At 43.5% G+C, this 26,409-nt stretch overlaps 1 protein-coding gene across 1 annotated transcript in view; it reads left to right on the top strand.

Moving 5' to 3' along the window:
• Nucleotides 1–26,409, top strand: part of POLN (DNA polymerase nu) — a 154,065-nt gene that overhangs the window by 36,045 nt on the left and 91,611 nt on the right. Inside the window, exons 5-10 of the mRNA XM_063705148.1 lie at nt 10,128–10,285; nt 13,199–13,267; nt 14,778–14,838; nt 15,510–15,574; nt 18,336–18,419; nt 18,743–18,838. Of these exons, the coding sequence (XP_063561218.1) occupies nt 10,128–10,285; nt 13,199–13,267; nt 14,778–14,838; nt 15,510–15,574; nt 18,336–18,419; nt 18,743–18,838 (533 nt within the window). The remainder of the gene's footprint in view (nt 1–10,127; nt 10,286–13,198; nt 13,268–14,777; nt 14,839–15,509; nt 15,575–18,335; nt 18,420–18,742; nt 18,839–26,409) is intronic.

The following is a 26,409-nucleotide window of genomic DNA, read 5'->3' as shown; positions in this document are numbered from 1 at the left end:
ATTGATGATGGAGTCTCACTCTGTCGCCCAGGCTGGAGTGCAGTGGCACAATCTTGGCTTACTGCAAGCTCTGCCTCCTGGGTTCACGCCATTCTCCTGCCTCAGGCTCCTGAGTAGCTGGGAATACAGGCGCCCGCCACTATGCCTGGCTACTTTTTTGTATTTTTGGTAGAGACGGGGTTTCACCATGTTAGCCAGGATGGTCTCGATCTCCTGACCTCGTGATCCACCCGCCTCAGCCTCCCAAAGTGCTGGGGTTACAGGCATGAGCCACTGTGCCCGGCCGGTAACATTGATATTTTAACAATATTAATTCTTGCATTTCCTCACTTTTATTCTATGTAAGTCTGTATAAGTAAAGTGGGTTTCTAGTAAGCGGGAAATAGTTGTGTCTTATTTCCTTATCCATACAGCCATTCTATGTCTTTTAATTGAAGAATTTAGTCCATTTACATTCAGTGTTATTGGTAGGTGAGGACTTATTACTACCATTTTGTTACTTGTGGTTAAGTGATTTTCTCTGGTAGTATCTTTTAATTTGTAGCTTTTTTTGTGTGTGTGTGTATTTATTATAGGTTTTTGCTTTGTGGTTACAAAAACCAGTAATAAATACACTAAAAATAAAAAGGAGCCTTACAAAAAAAATCTTATAGTTATAACAAGTTGTTTTAAACAGATGACAACTTATCTTTATTTACAAAGAAAAGAATAGAAACAAACAAATAAAGGAAAAACTAAAAAATCTTTACACTTTAATTCCACTCCCTACACACATTTTGACTTTTTGTTGCCTCGATTTATGTGTTTTTATATGGTCCATCTCTTAACAGGTTGCCATAGCTATTACTGTTTTTTATAGATTTATCTTTTAATCTTCACACTGGAGTTATGAGTGGATTGCATACCACAATTTCAGTGTTAGAGTATGCTGAGTTTGTCTGTGTATTTACTTTTACCAGTGGGTTTCAATCCTTCAGATGTTTTCTTTTTGTATGTTCGTGGTTTTTTTTTTTGAGACGGAGTCTCCTTCTGTTGCCCAGGCTGGAGTGCAGTGGCGCAATCTTGGCTCACTGCAAGCTCCGCCTCCTGGGTTCACGCCATTCTCCTGCCTCAGCCTCCCGAGTAGCTGGGACTACAGGCACCCGCCACCAGGCCCGGCTAATTTTTTTGTATTTTTAGTAGAGATGGGGTTTCACTGTGTTAGCCAGGATGGTCTCGATTTCCTGACCTCGTGATCTGCCCACCTTGGCCTCCCAAAGTGCTGGGATTACAGGCGTGAGCCACCGCGCCCAGCCCGTGTTTTTTTCTTTCAGATTGAAGAACTCCTTTTAGCATATCTTGGAAGATGGGTCTGGTGGTGATGAATTTCCTCAGTTTTTGTTTGTCTGGGGCTTTATTTCTTTTTCACGTGTGAAGGATAGCTTTGCTGGCCACAGAATTCTTGGGTGACAGTCGTCTTTTGTTTTGTTTTCCTTTTTATTGGGGAGGGGGTGGCAGGGAGATGGGGTCTCACTCTGTCACCCAGACTGGAATGCAGTGGTGTGATCATAGCTCACTGTAACCTCAAATTCCTGGGCTGAAGTGATCCTCCTGCATCAGCCTTCCAAGTAGTCGGGACTATAGGTGTGTTCTACCACACCCAGATAATTTTTTTATTTTTATTTTGTAGAGACAGGGGTCTCACTATGTTGTCCTGGCTGCTGTTGAACTCCTAGCCTGAAGCAGTCCTCCTGCCTTGGGCTCCCAAAGTGTTGAGATTACAGGTGTCAGCCACCAAGCCTGGCAGTTTTCTTTTCTTTCAGCACTTTGAATAGGTTATCCCACTCCCTCCTTCTGTTGAGAAACCTGTTGCCAGATGAATTGGAGCTCCTTTATATGTTATTTGTTCTTTTCTCTTCTGTTTTTGGGGTCCTTTCTTTGTCCTTGACCTTTGGGGGCTTGTTTATTATATGTGTAGTATAATATAGGGTAGTTATATTTGGGTAATTATAGGGTAGTTTTATTTGGGTTTAATCTGTTTGATCTCTGGCCTTCCTCTACCTGGATATTTATATCTTTCTCAAGATTTGGGCCAGGCGCAGTGGCTCATGCCTGTAATCCCAGCACTTTGGGAGACTGAGGCGGGTGGATCACTTGAGGTCAGGAATTTGAGACCAGCCTGGCCAACATGGTGAAACCCTGTCTCTACTAAAAATTCAAAAGTGAGCCGGGCATGGTGGCACATACCTGTAATCCCAGATACTCAGGAGGCTGAGATAGGAGAATCACTTTAACTCAAGAGGCAGAGGTTGCAATGAGCCAAGATCAAACCATTGCACTCCTGCCTGAGCAACAGAGCAAGACTCCATCTAAAAAACAAACAAACAAACAAAACAAACAAACAAACAAAAAATTTGGGAAGTTTTCTGTTATTATTTTTTGAATAAGCTTTCTATTCCTTGCTCTTGCTCTGCTTCATCTTGAACACCACTAATTCTTAGATTTGCTCTTTTGAGGCAATTTTCTATGTCTTATAGGTGTCCTTCATTTCTCTTCTCTCTTTTCTTTTTACTCCTCTGTGTCTTTTCCAATAGTCTATCTTCAGACCCACTGATTGTTTTGTCTGCTTGATCCATTCTACTGTTGAGAGCCTCTATGGAATTTTTCAGTTCAGCAAATATATTTCGCAGTTCCAGGATTTCTGTTTGATTTTTTAAATTAAGTCAACCTCTGTTAAATTTTTCTGATTAATTTCTGGGTTTTTCTGTGTTATTTTAGAGATCACTGAGTTTCCTTAAAACTGCAATTTTGAATTCTTGATCAAAGAGCTTCACTGTCGCCATCCTGTTAAGGTCAGTCACTGGCTCCTTGCTTTGTCTGGTTTGAGGATGTCATGGTTCCCCACTTGCTATTATTTCTTGTGAATGTACGTCTATTTCTTTGCATTGAAGGATTAGTTTTTTTGTTCCAATCTTCTCTTTCCGGCTTGTTTTGGTTTTTTATTAGATATGTTTGCTCAGAGATTTTTTGTCAATATACCTGTTAAATATCTTTTTGTTTTTGCTAGGTCCTTGCTTCCTTTTCAGCACTAGATAGCACCTTAAGCCCAGGTGTGCCTCGGCGCTAGCAAACTTCAGAGCGCTCCCCATCCCTGATGAGGAAAGTCCCTAAGGGAATACCTCGCAGTATGGGAAGGCTAGCTGGGAGTTCATGCCCAGGGGACCTGTAGGATGTACCTCCTGCAACATGGTCCTACTGACCAGCCTTTCTGATTTGGTGTCTCCTCTGTCCATGGTACAGAGCCGAGTGTCTGCTAGTCTCTACCACTGCCCATTTCTGGCTGTCCTCAGGGATATTTCTCCCTTCAGACACTCATGATGCTTCCTGTGGATTGTGGCAGGGACGGGTCTCCTGCCAGGGGGCCCAAGATGATAGGAAAGTTGATTGTCCACCTCAGTCTCACTTTTTTCAGTTTAGTAACTGAATTGGGGGAAATTTTTCTACATGTTTGGTGACTGGCACATTGGGGAAGGGACATAAAGTCTGATTCTCTTACTGTCTGCATGGAGTTTTTTGACTTCTGTGTGGCCTTGGAAACTGTGTCATCCTTATATTTGGGTTCTGGGATATTGCTGGTGATAATCTTGGTGCTGTATATTGGTTTTTGCTTTTCTGTGAAGGAGAGTGAAGCCGGCTTGCTTGTGTTCTACCATTTTGGTAACACCACTCTATTACCAATAATCTCTTTTTATTATTAGCTGTCTAGTCAGTGTTTGCACTTCCCTAGTTGTTCTATAACTGTTTTTGTTTATTTGTTTTGTTTTTTTTACAGTTTGTTTTAACTGGGGCCCAAAGCCCATAACTTGTATTTCTTTTTGTTTGTTTATTTGTTTGTTTTTGAGATGGAGTCTCGCTCCGTCACTCAGGCTAGAGTGCAATGGTGCAATCTTGGCTCACTGCAACCTCTGCCTCCTGGGTTCAAGCAATTCTCCTGCCTCAGCCTCCTGAGTAGCTGGGATTGCAGGCACGTGCCACCACGCCTGGCTAATTTTTTATATTTTTGGTAGAGAGGGGTTTCACCATGTTGGCCAGGCTGGTCTCGAACTCCTGACCTCAAGTAATCTGCCTGCCTCGGCCTCCCAAAGTGCTGGGATTACAGGCATGGGCCACCGTGCCCAGCCAGGTGTGTTTGTATTTCTTAAGCCTCTTTTCATCTATATGTTCTCCCTTCCTCTGTCTTACACTCTTGCAGTTGTTTTGTTGTTGAAGAAACCAGATTGTTTGTCCTGTAGAATTTCTCACAGTCTGGATTTTACTGAGCACATCTCCTTCTTCTCATTTAATATGTTATCTCTCTTCTATTTCCTGTAAATTGGCAATTAGATCCAGATGCCTGATCAGATTCAGGTTAGATTTGGGAGAGAAAGACTACATAAGTGTTGTATACGTTTGTCAGGAGGTATATAATGTTTGGATGTTTATCTTTTTTTGTGATGTTAGAAGCTACTGCTTGTCATTGTCTAGGTTCCTTAATTGCAACATGGTGATATTTAAGATCTATTATGCTTTCTTCATTTATTAGCTATAATACTTACATAAAGAGAAATCCCCTTTTGTCATCTATTTGGTTACCCTAAGTACACTTCATATAGAAAAGCCAAGATAAAATTTGATTATTTTCCTTTATTTACCCATTTTCAAAATAATGAATTGTTTCATAGAATCACCAAAAGGTGATCAAAAAAAGCCTTTTCATTTTAGTATCATTATGAGCATATGGATTTAAATATATTTGATATGTTTTGACACATTGCACATGATCTTTGATGAGTTAGGTGAGCCTTTGTCATACAAACCTAGTAATCTGGGCATCTTCTTTGATTTGTGGTATGGTAGGATGTTTCCAGGTCATCTTTTGCATTTCCTGCTCTAGATCTGAAATTAGCCATTTCTTCAAGGAGCCCTGTTACATTAGTGAAAACGGCATTTAGAGACCAGAATCTGGTCACTGGATATGTACCTCACTATTAGGTTGACTTTTGTTACCAGGCTAAGATGTTTGTATTTTTTTTTAAGATAAAATATACTGTGAGTTCATACTGATATTTCTAATTCATGTTCAGGATGACAGGGTTTTTACTTAACCTTATTGATCTCCTTTAAAACATACTGAATAATCCTTTGTACTTGGAGGTCAGTTTGGCTGTATATAAGATCACTGGTTTACATCTTTCTTTGTATTTCTAAAATAGGCTATACTATTGTTTTTTGGCATAAAGTGGTGCTTTCAGAAAGTGTGGTGAAAATCTGATTCTCTTTCCCTAATTAGTGACTTGGTCTTTTTGTCTGAATGTCCAAAGGTTTTTGTTAGTTTTATTTTCCTTTTTTTTTTTTAAAGTCTAGTGTTTTACTAGACTGTGTCTTGGTGTTGGCTGTTTTGGGTCAATTTTGCAAGATATGTATGTACCCTTAAAAAAAAAAAAAAAAAACTTTGGCCGGGCACGGTGGCTCACGTCTGTAATCCCAGCACTTTGGGAGGCCGAGACGAGTGGATCACCTGAGGTCAGGAGTTCAAGACCAGCCTGGCCAACATGGTGAAACTCCATCTCTACTAAAAATATGAAAATTAGCCGGGCATGATGGCGTGCCCCTGTAGTTCCAGCTACTCAGGAGGCTGAGGCAGAAGAATCACCTGAACCTGGCAGGCAGAGATTGCAGTGAGCAGAGATCTCGCAAGACTCTGTCTCAAAAAAAAAAAAAAAGAAAAAAAGAACACCTTGTAAATAGCTTTCTGGTATAGCTTTAAAAAATAGCAGTTTTATTAAGATATAATTTCATACCATAAAATTCACTCTTTAACTGTACAATTCAGGGGTTTTTCAAGTAATCACAGAATTGTGCATCTATCACCACTACATAATATCAGAACATTTTTGTCACCCCAAAAAGAAATCCTGTACTCCTTAGCAGCCACTCCCCATCCCCCCTTTCTCAGACTCTGGCAAGCACTAATCTGTGGTTTTTTGTCTCTGGAGTTGTGTATTCTGAATATTTAACATGAATAGAATTGCACAATATGCAACCTTTTGTCACTAGCTTATTTCATTTAGCCTGATGTAGCTTTTTGTTGTTGTTGGTTTTTAAGCTAGTGTTTTAAAGGTTCATTCAAGTTGTGACATATATCAGTACTTTATTCCTTTTTATGGCTGAATAATCATATTTTGTTCATTCATCAGTTGATGGACATTTGAGTTGTTTTCACTTTTGGCTGTTATGATTAATGCTTCTATGAACTTTGGTGTAAAGGTCTTTGCATGGACATATTTTCAACTTGCTTGCGTATATATCCAGAAGAAGTAGAATTGCTGGGTCATGTGGTACTCTGTATTTAACATTCTGAGGAACTGCCAAACTTGTTTCCAACAAGGCTGCACCATTTTAACAAGCACTGTATATAGCACTGTAATTTCCCCACATCCTTGCCCAATACGTGTTCTTGTGTATCTTTATTTTAGTCATCCAAGTGGATGTGAAGTGTTACATCCTTGTGGTTTTGGTTTGTATTATACTGATGCCTAATGATATTGGACATCTTCTCATGTGCTTATTGGCCACTTTTATATCTTTTTTTGGGGAAATGTCTGTTCAAATATTTTGCCCATTTTAAAATTGCATTGTCTTTTTATTGTTTATTTGTAAGAATTATTTATATATTCTAATATGAGTTTATTGTCAGATATACAATTTGCAAATACTTTCTCCCAATCTGTGACTTGTCTTTTTAGTTTCTTGATGTCCTTTGAAGCACACTTTTTTTTTTAAGGAAATCCGATTTATTTGTGTTTTCTTTTGTTATTTGTGTTTTTGGTGTCAAATCTAAGAAACAATTGTTTAATCCAAGGTCAGAAAGATTTACTCATATTTTTTTCATACAAGTTTAATCATATTCTCTCTGAGGTTAGGCTTATGATCCATTTTTGGTTAATTTTTGCATATGGTGTGAGGTAGGGGTCTGTATTAGTTTCCTAGGTCTGCTGTAACATTACCATAAACTGAGTGCTTAAAACAAAAATTTATTTTCTTACAGTTCTGGAGGCTGGAAGTCCAAATTAAGGTGTTGGCAGTTCCTTCTGGAGTCTCTGAGGGAAAATCCATTCTGTGACTCTCCCCCAGCTTCTGGTGGTGGCTGGAAGTCCTTTTCACTCCTTGACTTGTAGACACATCCCTCCGGTCTCTGCTTCCATCCTCATGTGGCCTTTTCCCTCTGCATGTCTCTATATGTCACCTTCTTTTCTGTCTCTCATAAGGACACCCATCATTGGATTTAGGGCTCACCCTAACCTAAGATGATCTCATCTCAAGATTCCTACCATAATTATATCTGCAAAGGCCCTTATTTCAAATAAGTTCCCATTCTGAGATTCTGGGTGGAGTTATCTTTTGAGAACCACAATTCAACCCATTGTTGGTATCCAACACCATTCTTAGTACCTTTGTTGAAAATCAATCAACCACTGATGTATGGGTTTATTTCTAGACTGTCGATTCTGTTCCACTGATCTGTAGGTCTATTCTGTGTCGATACGACACTGTATTGATTATGTATATGTCTTTATGTAGTTTAAAGTCATCTTTTTTTTTTTTTTTTTGAGACGGAGTCTCACTCTGTTGCCCAGGCTGGAGTGCAGTGGCGCGATCTCAGCTCACTGAAAGCTCCGCCTCCTGGGTTCACACCATTCTCCTGCCTCAGCCTCCCCAGTAGCTGGGACTGCAGGTGCCCACCACCACACCCAGCTAATTTTTTGTATTTTTAGTAGAGACAGGGTTTCACCGTGTTAGCCAAGATGGTCTCAATCTCCTGACCTCGTGATCTGCCTGCTTCGGCCTCCCAAAGTAGGATTACAGGCATGAGCCACCATGCCCGGCCTAAAGTCATCTTGAATTACAGTGTTTAGTGCTGTGTTCGTTTGGTTTTTTTCCCTTTGATTTCCTATTTCATATGTTGAATCTTATTGTCTGTCTTTCATATTTATCTTTTTGTCATATTTATCATTTTTTATCCAGAATCCATTTTCAGTCTCTTCATTTCTTTTTGATTTTTTAAAATTTTATTTTATTTTATTTTTAAGTTCTGTTGGACTTGATTCTTTTTTATTTAAAAAAATATTCTGTCTTTTTTGGCTGGGCACAGTGGCTTACGCCTGTAATCCCAGCACTTTGGGAGGCTGAGGTGGGCAGATAACTGAGGTCAGGAGTTTAAGACCAGCCTGGCCAACATGGTGAAACCCCATCTCTACTAAAAAAACAAAAATTAGCTGGGCATGGTGGTGGGTGTCTATAATCCCAGCTACTCGGGAGGCTGAGGCAGGAGAATCACTTGAACCTGAGAGGCAGAGGTTGCAGTGAGCCGAGATCATGCCATTGCTCTCCAGCTTGGGCAACAGAGCAAGACTCCATCTCAAAAAAAAAACAAAACAAACAAACGAAAAATTCCCTTTTCTTAAATCTTTTTTTTTACTTTAAGTAGTTAGCTATTATGTTTATTTGCTTTTGTGTCTTGCGCCAGTTTAGTTTTTATTTCTGAAATGTCTTCTTTTTTAAAATTTTCTCTCCTAGATTCTGTCATTTCTTTGTATAATTTTTCTTTTTCTAAGTCACCTAATTTCTATTGTTCGGATGTACTTACTTTTTTACAGCTTTTACTCTTTCTTAATTTTCTGAGTTTGTTTTAAATCTTATTTTGTTAGCATTTCTTTTTCAGCTACTGGCATTTTCTCCCTAGTGTGGGATTTGTCCTGGCAGGCTTCAGTTTGTCAGTTGCAAGAGATTATAGGGACCATCTCCCAGAGCATTCTTATACTGTCAGAGCTTCCCCAAGGATTTTTAAAAATATATGTTGATAACCATTACTTTTGGAATATTAAAGCATTGAAAAGGGAAGTGGAGTGAAACAGTGCTATTGGGTCAGTCCGCATCACCAGACAGTGTTGTAGAAAATCACGTGCTGCTGACGGAGACGTGTGCTCCTCTTATCCAGAGCTCCAAATGTGCTACTGTAAGAGACTTCCTAGATATCAAATGAGAAAGTCATAATACTGGCTGCTTTGGTAAATATAAATCTCTTAGACTGGTATAATTTAAAGATGCCTGAACATATAATATTTAATGTGATATGATCTAAGACTATAGTTTTATTTAAAGGCAAACTCCTTACTTTTGTATGGCACAATTCAAAATTTTAAAGTAACTTAAAAAGCAGTCACTTTAGGATTTAGTTTGTCTATTGATTTCTAGCCCGCCCCACCTCCCCAGCCTTTTATGACTCTCCCTTCATGTCTAAAGTGTTCTGGTATAAAAACTTGTTTGTTTAGCAAATATCGTATTTGCTTTTTAAAAAGCATTTTCTCATGTATATCGCACATAATTACAGTAATCTTTCCCCCCAGTTTTTGGATGAAGAAACTAACACCGAAGGGGCGAGGTGGCCTCCCAGGCTCAGAGGGTGATTCAGAATCCAGGCCTGGTGTTCCTTCCACAGTACCAAAGCGCCACACATTAGTTGTCTTGTAGATTTTCCACACTTCAGGGAGAATGCCAAAGTATCTTTGCCTTGCACACACTACCTGTTCAACACTCAGTGACGAGGGTGTCGTGTGTGCTCAGGCAACTCCCGCCCTTCTTCCTTTTGCTCAAGAGGCTTGGATTCCAGACTCCATGGTGCCAGACAGCCCAGTGACAGGTTGGAGGAGGGCAGAACTTGGCAGAGAGGATGCCTGAGGGAAAGAGGAGCAAGGAGGAGGGGAGGCAGGTAGCATGACCCACTACTCTGACTTCGACAGCTTTTAACATGTTTTTGAGAGATCCAAATTGCAAGTGAGCTTGGAGTCCCTCCTTTATGGCTACTTGAAATCTGCCTCTTTAATGTGACACCCACAGAGACGGGCCATGTGGGACTTGGGTTCATCGAGGCTGCCTTATCAAAGGTTCTAAATTCTGGAGAATAATGGAAAGTCACTTTGGTCCTTAGCTCTATAATTTGAGAGGATGACAATACTACTACTATTTGTTTGAACTTAAGAACCTTGTCAGAGCAGGAAAAACAACTATTGGTTTTTCTTGGGATGACTGAATGACCTTTTTCTCTTCAGTTGCTGATTTTATAGGGCTAGATCCCAGAATTGCTGCATGGCTTATAGATCCTAGTGATGCCACACCCTCTTTTGAAGATTTAGTAGAAAAATACTGTGAAAAATCCATTACGGTTAAAGTGAACAGCACATGTGGAAATTCCTCAAGAAATATTGTGGTGAGTTGTTTAAGATAAGGTTTTATCAACCTTAATACATCCTATTTTTTCTGGAAGCTTTTTCTATTTTATTGATAGCCTAATAGTAAAAAGAACATTGTCAACATTCATTTTCTCTTATTCAGCACAAATAGTTGTGACCTTGGCATTTCTGGTGGAGGATGTTGAATAAGGATGGGTGATGGCTGTTCTTCTATGGCACCTGTTCCTAGGAAATCTGTCCATAGTGTGACTCTTCCAGATGACTCTCTGGTGTCAGTGTCACCTGCTCCATAAACAGACTGCCACTCATTGATAAATCCTTAGGGCTGGTGACGTGGCCACAGTGCCAGAGGTCCTGGGATGGCTACTCTTCAGTCTGTGTGGAGAGAATGGTCAGAACTGCCCTGGGTCTCGGGCTGGGTGCAGCAGCTCATGCCTGTAATCACAGCACTTTGGGAGGCTAAGGTGGGCCGATCATTTGAGGCCAGGAGTTCAAGACCAACCTAGCCAACCTGGTGAAACCCTGTCTCTACTAAAAATATAAAAATTAGCCAATCATGATGGCAGGTGCCTGTGGTTCCAGCTACTCAGGAGGCTGAGGCAGGAGAATTGCTTGAACCTGGGAGGCAGAGGTTGCAGTAAGCCGAGATCGTGCCACTGAACTCCAGCCTAAGTGACAGAGTGAGACTGTCTCAAAAAAAAAAAACTGTCTTGGGTCTCTCTCCAGGCCCTCCCCTGCTAGAGATGCCCCTCGTTATCAGGAAGCACCATCTGGAAAACAAAGGCACTCACACCTTCTAGAACTGTGCCTAGAACCCAGAGAGAGAGACTTCTCAGCAGGCCCCAGAGGAGAGGTGTCTAGTGGTGGCAATGTGGCCACAGTTGGGGCCACCCTGTTCAGGCTTTCTAGTTAGCTGTCAGTGAACAGTTACATGGTAAAATCACTGCTGGAAGAACACACAGGCTATTGAGCTAGCTCAGGAAATCAGAGCAAAGCAAGAGGTGATGTGAGCCCGCGCCATGTATTGGGCACTGAGCTGGGGGTAAGAGGTGATGTGAGCCCATGCTGGGCACTGGGCACTGAGCTGGGGGTAAGAGGTGATATGAGCCCGTGTCGGGCACCGGGCACTGAGCTGGGGATATTTGCCTCGTGTACTTCATCCTCACAGATCATCTGTGATGTGAAGATTTGTACCAATAGGGTTTTGGGGTTATAAGTTGCAGAAATGCACTCTCCCTTAATATAAAAAGAGATTTATCAGAAGGATATGGGGTAGCCCACAGAATCAGAGGAAAAGCAGTACCAGGCCTTGGGAAGAACAGGAGCCAGGCAGCCCTGAGTCCCAGGGAGCTGGAACTGGTAGGCTTGGTGGCAGCACTGAGCCATGACTTTTTCTCTGTCCAAAAGTCAAAGTTTCAGCACTTGGAGAGTGTTTTCTTTCCCTCCTTGTACCATGTGTCTACATCCCACCAGGGAGGCCAGGCATCTTGATTAGTATCCCTACCCAGAATTCATGCTGTCAGGCAGGGAGACTTCTCCAAACAGAAGCTGAGATATTAGAAAGAAGGAGTTGTCCATCTCAGAATTATCAGTCCCAGTTTACAGATGAGAAAACTGAGGTATAGAAAGGTTAACGTACATGTACCTTGCCCAGGGTCAAATTGAGGCCAGGGTTCAACTCATCCACACTCGAGGCAGAAAAGAGGCAGCCTCAGATTCAGTTCTGTTTATGTCTCATCAGCCAGATATGTCTCTGTAGTTGAGCCATGCAGGGCATGGATGAGGGTGGGAGATGGAAGTCCAGCCATTAATCTACAGATCACAGGTTACACCCTTCTCTCCAAAGAGGTGGCATGAATTGTTCAGATAAATGGAAGAGAGTTCCAGGTAGAGGGAGCAGCAGGGATATGGTAAGACTCTCAGAGAACATGGTGCCTCTATGGAGGACAGCAAGACCAACCTGGGGAGAAGGAGGCATGGCTGTGGGGAGCCAGAGAAGATTTAGGGGCTCCTCATGCAGCTGTGCCATACCAGGGAGCTGGGCCTGTCCTTGGGGTAGTCAAACTAGGAGTCACATGGTCAGTTTTGGGGTGTGGAAGGCTCCTGCAGGCAGCCAGGTAGAATTCTGCCAGGTGGCAGTCAAGAACTTGACATGGAGGGACTCTTCCATAGGATGTTCTCCCAACATTCACAGGAGAGCCACAAGCAAGATGACTAGAAAACAATGCCAGGGTGTGTGCAGTTAGCCACTGGTCCCATGGGATGTTCACTCTAATCTCAGGCCTTCAGCAGAAAACTGAGTCTGAGTGGGCTGGAGGTGGGGGATTTGTTTGGCAGAATGGGGTATTGAAGAGGTCCTGGCACTCCAGGTTAGGGGAAGGGTAATTAGACTCTGTATTGAGGGACACATCTCATCCCATCTCCCTCTTTATCAGCTGAACACAGACCCTTGTTTGTCATCTCCCAGGGCCTCTGTGTGCATCTCCTGGGGTGAGAATGGAGGGGTAAGTGTGGAACATGGCAGCAGCTGTGCGTGGGTGCAAGGTGGTAAGGCTGAGAGAATGGAGCTGTGGACTCCAGAGAGGCCAGGTCTGCATTCTCCTCTCCCTACTACCATTTAATCATTGTACCTGAGACATTAGGCTTCTTTGTGGTTCTGTTTCTCAGTCTATAAAATAAGGAAATACCCTAGGTTGGGAGGAAGTGTCCAGCTATGGATAGCTTGCACTTGCACAGTAGAAGCACTTTCTATAGATGGGAACTTGTCTAGTCGAGGTGTTTGGTGATACTACCACATACATGACATCTGCCATTGAAAACCTCATGGGATTTTACTAGGAAACATTTTTCAAGTCATGTCAGTTCCAGACTGTGATGAGCACTGCCACCACGTTTATCTGATTTTTAAAAATACTTTTGCTCTTTTAAAGAATCAGAATGTACGTGAGAACCTGAAGATACTCTACAGACTTACAATGGACCTTTGCTCTAAACTGAAGGCAAGGCATTTTATTATAATTTCTGTCTGACAGAGGCTCACAAGAGATGTCTTTTCATTGGCACCCGCACTCCCAGGGAGTTTGAATGTGAAGGAAACAAAACGTTGAGTTCTAAGAACAAATTAACCTGTGCATTACTCAGAAAAGGGTTGTCTAGAATGATAAGAACTGAAGTTTTAAAAATGCTTTCTGTAGGTTGAAAACAATTGTAATATTTTTTAAAGCCTCTTCTTTAAGTGGGATGTTTCCAATGCCATAGTTGATGTAAAAGCTGAGCATTGATTTTGATTAATAGTGGGATGGACATAGCTTCACTCAACCAGAGTCTTCCTGGGAAGCAGACAGCCACTGCAATGAGCCCAAGAAGAGCTGAGTGGAGGGACTGTGTCCAGAGGCCAGGGAGGGCAAAGGGAACCAGCCAGAAGGAGAAAGCTCCAGGGACAGGCAGTAGCTCAGCCTGTTTCCCTCCCTCCTGCCCCCGATGCCCCATCTGAGAGCAGAGGAGTGGCCCGGGTGATGTGACCTGGAGGAGCCTGCCCCGCCTTATGGGCAAGGGCAGGGCAGAGAATGGGTCTGGAGGGGCAGGAGAGAACATGAGGGCAAGAGTTGGAGGATGGAGCCTGGGACTCTCTAATGGCAGCAGGAAAAATAAAAATAATGAGACTCATGAAGAACACAGGAAGGCCCGGATAAATAGAGATTCCATGCTCTCAGGGGAGGTGGCCTGGAATAAAGATTCTAATGTTCCTCAAATTAATCCATAGTGGCAGTGAAAAATCAATGAGAATTATTGGTAAATTTTGGGAATTCAGTAAGCCTATTCTGAAATTAAAATGGTAGACTAAAAGTCCACAAATGCTTAAATCACTCTTAAAAATGAAAAAGAGTGAAGAAAATTGAGGATGGGGCTTGGCCTATCAGAATTTCTTTTTATTTCTTTCTTTCCACTTCCAATGTTTGACTTGAACCTATCTATATTTCTAAATATCTCTACCAGATCTTGGTAATAAAATAGCCTACTTAAGGGAAATAAGAGTTCATTAGGAAGAGCAAGTAAGAGGAGTCGAGGTTGGGTAGGAGACCAGCCATGCCCATGATAGGGGTCGCCTTAATTCTAGCTCAACAAAATTTAGGCTTTTTGGTTGGGTGCGGTGGCTCATGCCTGTAATCCCAGCACTTCAGGAGGCCAAGGTGGGCAGATCACTTGAGGTCAGGAGTTCAAAACCAGCCTGGCCTACATGGCGAAACTCCGTCTCTACTAAAAATATTTAAAATTAGCCTGGCATGGTGGGGAGTGCCTGTAGTCCTACCTACTCAAGAGACTGAGACAGGAGAATCACTTGAACCCTGGAGGTGGAGGTTGCAGTGCGCTGAGATCGTGCCACTGCACTCCAACCTGGGCAGCAGAGCAAGACTCTGTCTCAAAAAAAAAAAAAAGTAGGCTTTTCAACAAAATGCAGATACAATAATATTTAAATTGACATTGATGTTATTTCTTCCTATTAAACAGGATTATGGTTTATGGCAACTATTTTGTACTTTGGAGCTTCCTCTGATACCAATTTTGGCAGGTAAGTTACCATAAAGATGAAGTACAGCCATTTTTCTAGAGGGTTCTTCATATTGTTTGGGATGAATATTTCTCCATACCTTACTTAGGAGTAGATAGTATATTTCATGGGCACCAGAGAGGTAGCAAGCCTATTATTTTCCCTTTCTGTAGTGAGGGGTTGGACTGCATTCCCTCTTGGTGTGGAAAGACTCGAGGTTCTGACATCTTGGTCATATGGGATCCCTGCTGTGCTGCCTGGCCCAGGAGGAGTAGGCTTCTCTAGATGTTTTATGTGTTAGTGGTTGTCTCTCATTCTGGTTTGCTGTCCTTATAACCTTGAGAACCTTCCTGCAAGAACTGATGCAGGGCTCTCTTCTGCCTTTGCCTTTGACCGCAAGTCCTGATGGGCACCATGTCAGCCAGGGGGCATTCACAGTGTGGGAAGGGCCAGGCTGGCCAGTGCAGTCCCCTCGCCCACTCCCACCTCAAAGGCCAGCTCTGTCAATGTGCCCATTTGCCTGTATGACACAGGGATCCTGACAGATCCTGTGCAGAGGTTGGCATGCAGCAGGTGCTGAGTAAATGGCAGTTGCAGTCATTATTGTCCTCATCAGGGAGCGAAGCATTTTAGTCTTTAGTAAAAAGGATACATTAATGCAAATATGATCTGGTTTGGGTTTCGAATCACAGTGATGGAAAGCCACGCCATTCAGGTGAACAAAGAGGAGATGGAGAAGACGTCAGCACTTCTTGGGGTAAGTTATTATTCCAGATGGTTTGTACTGGCCATCTCTTTCCTGCATGAGATAGTTGTTCCCAGTGGCAGGTCTAGAGTAGATTCTCCTTTTCTTCTCTTCCTTGTTTGGTGTTGACAGTGTTTCTCCTTCTTTCTGACTCCTGCAGGGGAGAACCAAGCATTGAAAAGACCTAAACAGCATCTAGTGCGTGTGTGTCCGGGGAGTTCTTTAATGGCTCCTCAGGATCCTCCTCAAAAGTTACGTTTTTCTTACAGGGACATTGTCCCCTGTAGTTTGGTGAAGGAATTCTTGGGTTTCTTGAAAAACAAAAATACAGAGATGTATAAAGATGCATGAAAAAATACTTAAAAATGCTCTACTTAGTTTTCTTAAGAAAACACATGTAGGTAGAGAGTGGGAAAATAGACACAGAGACTGGGAAGGGTGAGCAGTGGAGGGGGCAAAGATGAAGAGAAGCGGGCTGAAGGGTGCAAACATACAGTAAAATAAAAGAAATAAATTCAGTGTTTGATAGCAGCGTAGGATGACTGTACTTAACAAAAAGGTATTGAACTTGAATGATGGGCGCTCTGAATACCCTGACTTGACCACCACACATTGTATACACGTAATACATTTTCTCATGTACCTCATACATCTGCACAAATTTTTAAAAAGGCTAAACCACATGCCAGGAGCATCTTCAAAATAAAATGTTTAAAGGAAACCCCAATATAACCATCACCTGGTTCAAAGCACAGACTTTCCAGAGTCCTGTGTGCTTTCCCTATCAGAACCCCTTTCTTGCTGCCAAAAGTAACTGCAACCCTCACTTTTGTAGCTTTTTTTCATTGTTGCTTTTCTTTCTAGCTTTCCCACTTCAAAGCCTAAACAATGTAGTTTAGCTTTGCTTTTGAACTGTAAGTAAACAGTGATTTACACGTGGCCTTTTACCCAGCCTTCTACATCTCAGCTCCACCTGTGTTTCTGTGTGTCACTCAGTGCTGTGGAGTTTTCCGTTGTGGACTGTGCTGCCCTTGGTGTCTCTGTCCCACTGCCGATAGGCGTGTGGTTGTTTCCAAGTGGCAGTCATTACAAACCACACTGTACCTCTGAGTGCATTCCCTGTGCCCATGGGCACAGGTTTCTGTGGGCTGTGAGGTGACTAGTGCTGCTGGGACACAGGGAAGTTGTTGTTAGTTTTATTCAATAATGCCCAATGGCTTCCCAGAGTCTCACCCATGAGAATGCATACGGGATCCCATTCTTGCACATCCTCATTTCCCCTGGCTGCATCAGACTTTTACATTGTAGCCATTTTGGTGAGGCTATAATGATATCTCATTATGAGTTTTTTTTCTATTTTCCTGATTACTAATGTCAACCAAGAAGAGGTGAAAGAGCAGACTGCAAAGCAGTTAGACAAGGCATTCCTGGGGTCTTAGAAACTGCAATTCAGGAGACACAGGTTCAGCTAAAGGCCAATATGTGTTCTGAAGAGAGGAAGGGGAGTTGAGATTTTTAAAAGGAAGCTAAGGGCGAATACACAGTTGTTGTGAAAGAATTATCATTGGTGGAGGCGGTTGGCTTAGTACATGAGTCCGTTGAGCTCATTGGTTGTCGCTCTTCAGGAGGTGCAGCACTGGCAAAATCTAGCTGTTTTCCAGGATGTTGTGGTCATTGCAGTTTGGCCCAGTTCAGAGGTTCAATGCAAGTTCCTGTTTTTTGTTTTTGTTTTTCAGCGTTTCAGGTCATGCAGGCAGTCCTTAGAATGGCTCCCTGACTCTACTTTAGAGCTCTGGACCAGAGTGATATCATTTTGTATGTCACATTTCACATTAGTGGGGTCGATTAGCTTTTCATAGCATCATTAGCTTTTAGGAATTTCTTTTTGTAAAGGATCTGCTCAAGTCTTTTGCCCATTTTTATATTTTTTCTTACTGATGTATAGGATATCCTGATGTATTCTGGATACAAGCCTGTTTCCTATACTTTCTACCTCTGTCTTGTTCTATGTGATGTTGGATCCCTTTTCTAGTCTTAATATTGTTGGAGAATTGATTCTTTCCTTCCCATTATTTTTACTTCTTTAAGTTTGTTTTCTTACCTTTGGGGGAGGATGCTTCTATGAGCCTAGGTATTTCACCATGAGGCAAAATATGTTTATTTTTATTTTTATTTTTTTGTAGAGATGAGGTCTCACTATGTTGCCCAGGCTGGTCTCAAACTCCTGGGCTCAAGACACCCACCTGCCCCGGCCTCCCAAAGTGCTGGGATCACCAGTGTGAACCACCGTGCCTGGCCAAAATGTGTATTTTTATGCTTATTTTGATAAATTATAGGTTATTTATTACTCTTTTAAGAGCTTTCTTTGGGAATTTTGTGTGTATGTGTTTGTTTGTTGAGACAGTGTCTCACTGTCACACAGGCTGCAGTGCAATGGCACAGTTATAACTCACTGCAACCTTGAACTCTCGGATTCATACAGTCCTCCCACCTCAGCCTCCCAAGTAGCTAGGACCACAGGTGTGCACCACCATGCCTGGCTAATTTTTTTTTTTTTTTTTTTTTTTAGTGGTGGGGTCGCACTATGTTGCCCAGGCTGGTCTCAAACTCCTGGTCTTAAGTGATCCTCCTGCCTCAGCCTCCCAAAGGGCTGGTATTACAGGCATAAGCCACCGTGCCCATCTCGCTGTTGAGAATTGTTTGATGAACAAATTAAACAATCTTAAATTGTGAAAACTATGAATGAGATTAATTGTGTGTATCATATTTTCAGGCTCGTCTCAAGGAATTGGAGCAAGAAGCTCATTTTGTTGCAGGAGAACGGTTTCTTATAATGAGCAATAACCAGCTTCGAGAGGTAAAGCTGAATTTTGGTTCTTTCATAAAATGTATTTCTTATTCAGGAGTTAAAGGGAGATTTATTTTGAATTTATAAGTATTATTTTATGTCAACTATCTGAAAAGGAAGTTTTTCATGTTCTCTCACAAGTAATGAACACATTGAGATTCATTACTTCAAAGCCTTTAACTTGTAGAAAAGTACTAAATGAGAATTTAAGCATGTTGTAATGTCTGTTTGGGTGTGTCTTCTCTGGCTGTTGGCATGGGCTCTGCTATAGTAATGTTCTGTTTCTCTCAAATGTGAGATTCCCTCACCATGTGTAAATTGCTTTGTTGAAGATCCTCTTTGGCAAGTTAAAGCTGCACCTGCTGAGTCAAAGGAACAGTCTCCCCAGAACGGGGCTACAGAAATACCCGTCCACATCAGAAGCAGTGGTAAGGTTTCAGAGTTATCCTTTTTCTTTTTAGAATGACAGCATGTCTGCACCACATGTGTGCTGACCTTCAGACCCACCCAAGACTCTCAGGCCGTCCCCTCATGCTGGCAGCAGTTTCTGCAGAAGAGGGGCTCCCCACACCAAGGTTGCTTTTCTCGCTATGGACCAAGGGAGAGAGGCAGACAGTACACTTTTGCAGAAGCAGTTAATTGGCTTGACTTCCTGAAAAGCATAATTTGGTGGAGTTTTGTTCTTAAAAGCAATTTCTTGACAATCCAGTCACAACCTCTTTGCTTCGTGTCCCCAAGAGGAACTAGAAATGGGTCATCAGTCTTCTTTCCCCAGATTTATTTTAGAGAATTTTACCTACCCCTCTCTTGAGAGGAATCAATTTTTTTTGAAGACAAGGAGTAGTGAGATTGTGCTGTGTTGGAGTGGGAGAGTATAGATCGATATTCAGAAGCCAGTGAGTGCTTTTACTGAAAAGACACAGAGTGGAAGTCAGTAAATAAGTGAATTCATGTTATTGCGAATATTGGTTACTGTGGTGAGAACCAGCTTCTGAGGCCCCAGTTTGTGCTTTCTGTGCTCTGTCCAGCATTCGACTTTGTAACAGAGGAAGGTTTCCTTCTAAGATGTCTCCTCTGGCCCTATTCCCTCTCCGGCACCACATTCCTCCAGTCTCCACCCTGTGAGGGTGTCTTAGAGTACAGGCCCTCAAGGAGCCTGAGCTCGTTGACTGTGCCTGCACTTGGCCTTTGCTGGTTTAATGGACAGTTACTGGGTGAATAATGGACTCCTGCAGAGGATGCTCCACTGGAGGGACTTGAAACTGCCCTCTTCCAAATCCTCTTCTTCTTCAAGCTTTCTCCACCTTAGTGAAGGGCCCGTCCTCCTTCCAGGTCCTTGGGAGCCAGTGCAGAGTAGTAAGTAAGAACAAGGGCGGTGGGGTCAGCCATCACTGGCCAGCATGGTTTGGACAACATGAAAACATTGCTCGACTGCTCTGTGCCTCAGTTTCCTGATCTATAAAAGAAAAATAATAATAGTACTTTCCCTACTGGAATCTTGTAAGGCTTCAGCGTGTGTGTGTGTCCATGTGTCTGTGTGAAACAGCACTTAGGACCGTGCCTGACATAAAAGCTCTCAAAAGACCAGTAAGCATCGGCCATTCTGAGAAAAGTCCTGTGAGTCGTCCTTGACTTTCCTTCCGCCTCCTCTCACAGCGAGTGTCAAGGTCTCTACCCACAAAATAGGTCCTGAGCATGCCTCCTTTTCCCCATTCCCCCATCTCTACCATAGACCTTTCTCACTTAGATCTCTCCAACCACTCTTGCCCCTGCTGCTCATCCTTCACACCTAGAGTGATCCTTTAAAAGCATTGGAAAAGTCACGTTACTGCCCTAGGACTTCCAGTAGCTTCTATTGCACTTAGCATCAAATCTGAGCTGCAGAGCATATCCCCAGGCCCATGCTCTGGCTGTGCCTTCCTGGCCCGGCACCTCCTCTCTCCCCCAACTCCAGCGCCTGCTGAGCTGCCTGCAGCTCTGTGCGCCAGCTCCTTCTCTGTCCCCAGACTCGTGCCACAAATTTTTCCTGCTTGCTTCTGATTGTCAGCTTAAACATTGTGTTCAGGAGACCTCTGGTCACCCAGTCTACAGTAAGGCCCCAAGTCACAGCTGTTTCTTCACCTTGAGTTATTTTCTGCACACAACTCACCACTACCTAAAGTTTATCTTAGGTGTGTGTTTGCTTTTTCCATTAGAATGTAGGTTGTGCAGATCAAAGACTTCAGTTTGTTCCCAGAACCAAACCAGCTCCTGGTGCTGAACTCAGCATCTGTGGTGTGTTCGTGGAGCACTGGGTCATATAAGATGGTTCCTGGAAGCAGCATCTATCTTGCTGTGGAGACTAAGGCTTGGGTCTCAACACCACACAGTGGACAAGGGCAGCATGCCCCAGAGCTCCAGCAGGGGGCGCTGCCTGGGCAAGCCACGCATCCCACACCTACACCTGAGCTCACCTTTGTCGTGGTACCAGCTGGCACTGTTGCCCTTCCCTTTGCAACTCCCTTCCCTCTCCAGACAACAACAATGCAAGAAAGGATGCATCACTCTCTTCTGGTGCTGATGTGCTCTCTTGTTAAGACAACAGCTTTCACGAGGAGCTCATTTTTCTCCCATAAAGACATGATGAGCATAAATGATATTAGCCTCACTCTTTGATTTAACTAAGTCAAGTTGCTCATTCATGCATGTGAAAAGATTGGCTTGTGCCAGGTACATGGCCAAATTCAAGATTCAGATTTCTTCTCATGACTTCTCTCCATCCTCCCTTCCCCCTTCCTGGAGGCCTTGGTGAGCGTTGCGGCTCCTCTCACCCCAGCACCTGTCCCCTCCCTGTCCTTTTCCTCCACGAATCCATGTTTGATGTCGGGGAAACAAGCTGATGGTATCCCCTGTGTCACACACACATTTGCTGCTGCTCAGTTCCCACAACTACATGTAGCCCTAACAGTGCATGACTTTTCTTTTGTTCCTGGGATGTTCCCAGTGCTTAGTACAATGCCTGGGACATAGTGGATGCTCAGGAAGTCACTAATGAACCCTTCAAGTTTTGAGATGTATTATTTTTTTCTCATTGTTTGACTCTACATATTTTCTCATTTCTGTTATAATTCTTTGACCATCGAGTTGTTTGGAAGTGTGTCTTAACATTTCCAAATGTGTGGGGGATTCCCAGATAGTTTTTGTTATTGATTTCTAAAAAAAAATTTTTTTTGAGACAGAGTCTTGCTCTTGTCACCCAGGCTGGAGTGCAGTGACGTAATCTCAGCTCACTGCAACCTCCCCCTTCCAGGTTCAAGCGATTCTCCTGCCTCAGCCTCCTGAGTAGCTGGGACTATATGCACCTGCCACCACGCCCAGCTAATTTTTGTATTTTCAGTAGAGATGGTGTTTCCCCATGTTGGCCAGGCTGGTCTCAAACTCCTGACCTCAGGTGACCTGCCCACCTCAGCTTCCCAAAGTGCTAGGATTACAGGCATGAGTCACCATGCCTGGCCTTGATTTCTAAATTAAATGAAGTGTGATAAGAGAACACAATCTATGCAATGTCAGTTCTTTGACACTCACCTCAGGGTTCTCAGATGCTCCTCGTGGGCTGAAGAACACATGTCCCCTTGTACCTGTGCAGTGTAGTTTAGAGTCCTGTGGTACCTAGCTGGTCCACTCACTCCTGCTGGGGTATAGTGGGAATTCTCTCCCCTCAGCAGGCACATGATGAGTGGGAAACAAGGATCCCTCCCTAACGAACTGAAGGAAGCTTTGGTGTTTTTTTTCTGCAGTGAAGTCACATGTTCTCAGAATATCATAAGGAGTTCAAACTCTGGGAAGGTGGTCCAGCCTTGGGGTCAGGATTCCTGGACCAGCCACTCATCATTTCTGGGAGTTGCTTCTGAGACCCCTTGACTAACTGAAGTGATGGGGTCTCCAGGTCATGTGTGTGCACTGACCCACTGCTGGGCATCCGGTATGTGGGATACAGCCGTGAGCAGGACAGATGCCCTTCCTGTTTTATTCAGCAAACACTATTGTGGCCCTGGCTCTGTGTTAGACACCGTTGATGGTTTAGTGGGGAAAAGGTCTTTATCATCATGGAATATCTATTCCAGCGAGGAACTATAACAGGGTTCTCTAGAGAAACAGAACCGGTAGGATATATGCAGATATAGATACAGATAATAGGTATATGAGAGGGGATTTGTTAGGGACATTGGTTCACGCAGTTGGGGGTGCTGTGAAGTCCCACGATAGGCCCTCTGCAAGCTGGAGACCCAGGGAAGCTGATAGTGTGGCTCAGTCCAAGCCTGAAAGCCTTGGGACAGGGAAGCTGACGGTGTAACTGTGAGTCCAAGGCTGAGTGTCACCAGTGTGTGTACTAGAGTCCAAACACTGGAGAGTCTGGAATTCTGATGTCCAAAGGTAGGAGAAGGGTATCCCAGATCCAGAAGAGTGAGTGAATTCCCCTTTCCTCTGGTTTTCATTCTAACTAGGCCCCTAGCTGATTGGATAGTCCCTGCCCACATTGACGCAGGTCTTCCCTGCCCAGTCCACCAACCCACATGCCAGCCTCCTCTGGAAACACTTGCACAGACACACCCGGAAATAATGCTTTACCAGCTGTCTCATTATCTCATAACCCAGTCAAGTTGACACCTAAAATTAGATATTATAAGAACCATCCAGCAGGATAAGAGCCATTAAGGTAATAACAGGGAGAGTGACACACTCCAGACTGAGTGGTCCAGAGAGAACCCTAAGGAATTATGTGTAAGCTGAAGCTCGAAGATCAGGAAGTGCCTATGCAAGGAATAAGAACAAGGCCTTGCAATGGGAAAAGGCTCAGGCTGCTCAGGGGCTGAGGCTGGAGCCTTGTGACTGAGAAGAATGGGAGGGATGGGGTTGAGGTGAACAAGGACCCAATTCTGCTGTGCTTTGCGGGCCATGGGGAGGAATGTAGATTTTTAGAAAAATGGGTAGCCTTGGAATTGTTTAAGTAAGGGAGCAACTATGATCTTAGATTTTTAAAAAATAGACTTTAATGGCCACGTATGGTGGCTCACGCCTATAATCCCAGCACTTTGGGAGGCCGAGGCAGGAGGATCACTTGAGGCCAGGAGTTCAAGACCAGCCTGGGCAACATAGTGAGACAATGTCTCTACAAAAAATTTAAAAATTAGCCAGGTATGGTGCTGCATGCTGGTAGTCCCAGCTATTCGTGAGGCTGAGGTGGCAGGATCACTTGAGCTCAGTAGTTCAAGGCTGCACTGAGCAGTGATTATACCACTGCCCTCCATTCTGTGCAACAGAGTGAGACACTGTCTCAAAAAAAAAAAAAAAGACTATTTTTTAGTTTTAGGTTCACAGTAAAATTGAGCAGAAAGTACAGAGGGTTCCCATACTCCCTGTTCTGTACTCCCTGTTCTGTACACACATGCACAGGCTCCCCCTCTATCAACATCCTCGACAGAATGGTACCATTGTTACAGTCAGTGAACCCACACTGACACATCGTTATCGCCCAGAGTCCGTAGTTACACAGTATACTCTTGGACTGCTCTTGGGTGTAGGGTTCACTCTTGGTGTTAGACATTCTGTAGGTTTAGACAAATGTATGATGACATATATCTACCATTACAGCATCATACAGAGCAGCGCCACTGCCCTAAAAATCCTGTGCTCTGCCTATTCCTCCCTCCCTCCCACCAGCCCCTGACAGCCACTGTGCTTTTTACTGTTTCCACAGTTTTGCCTTTTCCAGAATGTTATAAAATTGGAATCACAGTATGTAGCCTTTTCGGATTGACTTATTTCACTTAGTGGTAGGCACTTAAGTTTCTTCCATGTCTTTTCACAGCCTGATAGTTCATTTATTTTCAGCAGTGAATAATATTCCATTGCGTGGATGTATCACAGTTTATTTTCCATTTACCTACGAAGAACATCTTGGTTGTTTCCAAGTTTTGGCAATTACAAAGCAGAGATAAATATCTGTGTGTAGGTTTTTAGGTGGACATAAATTTTCAGCTTATCTGGGCAAGCACCAAAGAGTATGATTGCTGGATGAAATGATAAGAGTACGTTTAGTTTTGTAAGAAACCACCAAACTGTCTTCCAGGGTAGCTGCACCATTTTGCATTCCCACCAACAATGAATGAGAGTTCCTGTTGCTCCACATCCTTGCCAGCACTTGGTGGTGTTGGTGTTCTGGATTTTCACCATTCTAATAGGTGTTGGGTATGTTTTTATAAGATCACTCTTTTTTTTTTTTTTTTTTTGAGACAGAGTCTTGCTCCATCGGCCAGGTTGGAGTGCAGTGGCACGATCTCAGCTCCCTGCAACCTCCACCTCCCAGGCTCAAGCAATTCTCCTGCCTCAGCCTCCCGAGTAGTTGGGACTACAGGTGTGTACCACCAGGCCTGGCTAATTTTTGTATTTTTAGTAGAGATGGGATTTCACCATGTTGGCCAGGCTGGTCTCAAACTCCTGACCTCAGGTAATCCACCCACCTTGGCCTCCCAAAGTGCTGGGATTACAGGCGTGAGCCACCACACCCAGCCTTTTTTTTTTTTTTTTTTTTTTTTTTTGAGACAGAGTTTCACTCTTGTTGCCCAGGCTGGAGAGCAATGGTGTGATATCAACTCATGGCAACCTCCGCCTCCTGGGTTCAAGCAATTCTCCTGCCTCAGCCTCCTTAGTAGCTGGGATAATAGGCATGCACCACCCCGCCTGGCTAATTTTGTATTTTTAGTAGAGACAGAGTTTCTCCATGTTGGTCAGGCTGGTCTCCAACTCCTGACCTCAGGCGATCCGCCTGCCTCTGCCTCCCAAAGTGCTGGGATTACATGTGTGAGCCACCATGCCCAGCCAAGATCACTCTTTTAGCTGGTTGGAGAATGGGGGATACTCATTAGTAGGCTGTCACTGCAGTCCAGGTCATGGCAATGAAAATGGAGCAAAGCAGATGGAAAGCAGATGGATTTTTAGAGGATTTTTAGAACAGAAAGGACCTTCTGATAAGTTCATGTGAGTGTGAACAGAAGTCAGCATGTGGAGTAGTTTTGAGTTTTCTGAGTTGTGCACTTGGGCAAATAGATACAGCCACTACTCAGGGAAACTGGAACAGGAACTGTTTATGGAGGGGGAGGTCAAGTGTTCAGCCTTGGATATGCTAGGACAGAAGTGCATGTGACACATTGATGTGCCGTATCACAAAACAGCAGTTGGGCCTGTGGGACGGGGCTCAAGACAAGTCCCATGCTGGGAATCCACACTTGGAAGCTGCCAGCTGATTTTTACTAAAGTCGCCCTGGGATAATGGTCCTCTGCCCTGCCTGGAGATTTGGAAAACACGGATGCCCAGGCCCACAGCTGATCCCCCGAGTCAGAATTGGGCGGGGGAGCCTAGTCATGGGCCTGCTTTTGAAGCTCCCTGTTGATTGCGATACGCAGCCAGCATAGATAACCACAGAGTTAAACTCTGAGAAACTGATCTTTAAAGGTCAGTGAGAGAAGAGGCACCAGCGGGAAATGAGTGAGAAGGGAGGTCAGACGAATGTGGTGTCTGCAGCTGGCGCAGAGCGCTGGTGAGCCCGCGGAGCCATGGCGGCCGACGGCCCTCCACCTCTGGCCCTCAGCCAGCACTCAGTGCTCTGTACACGGTTAGTGCGAGCAGTGTTCTCAGGCTGCTCAAGTCAAGATATACTGGGAGACTATTGGTTAGAAAGTTATTTTGTGAGTAAGTCATCAAGATAAGGAGAGTTAGATGATCTTAAGCTGTTTTCTTGGCTAAGTATTTCCATGCACTTTCACCCACCTAGGGATAGCTTTTCTACAAAAACTGCAATTCTGGATTATACTGAGGCAAGATACCTCCCACTGTTAATGTTTTATGGCCACAACTCTTGTGTTCTCAGTCTTTATTCAGAGAGCACTATGATTTAATTGTTCACCTATTACATCAAAATCATATAATCAGTTCTCCCCCAAGTGGATTTATAGATTCTAG

Source organism: Gorilla gorilla, chromosome 3 (assembly GCF_029281585.2).
Source record: "Gorilla gorilla gorilla isolate KB3781 chromosome 3, NHGRI_mGorGor1-v2.1_pri, whole genome shotgun sequence".
Lineage (NCBI taxonomy): Eukaryota > Metazoa > Chordata > Mammalia > Primates > Hominidae > Gorilla > Gorilla gorilla.
The sequence above is the reverse complement of the archived record's forward strand: the minus strand, read 5'-3'. Positions and strand labels throughout refer to the sequence as shown.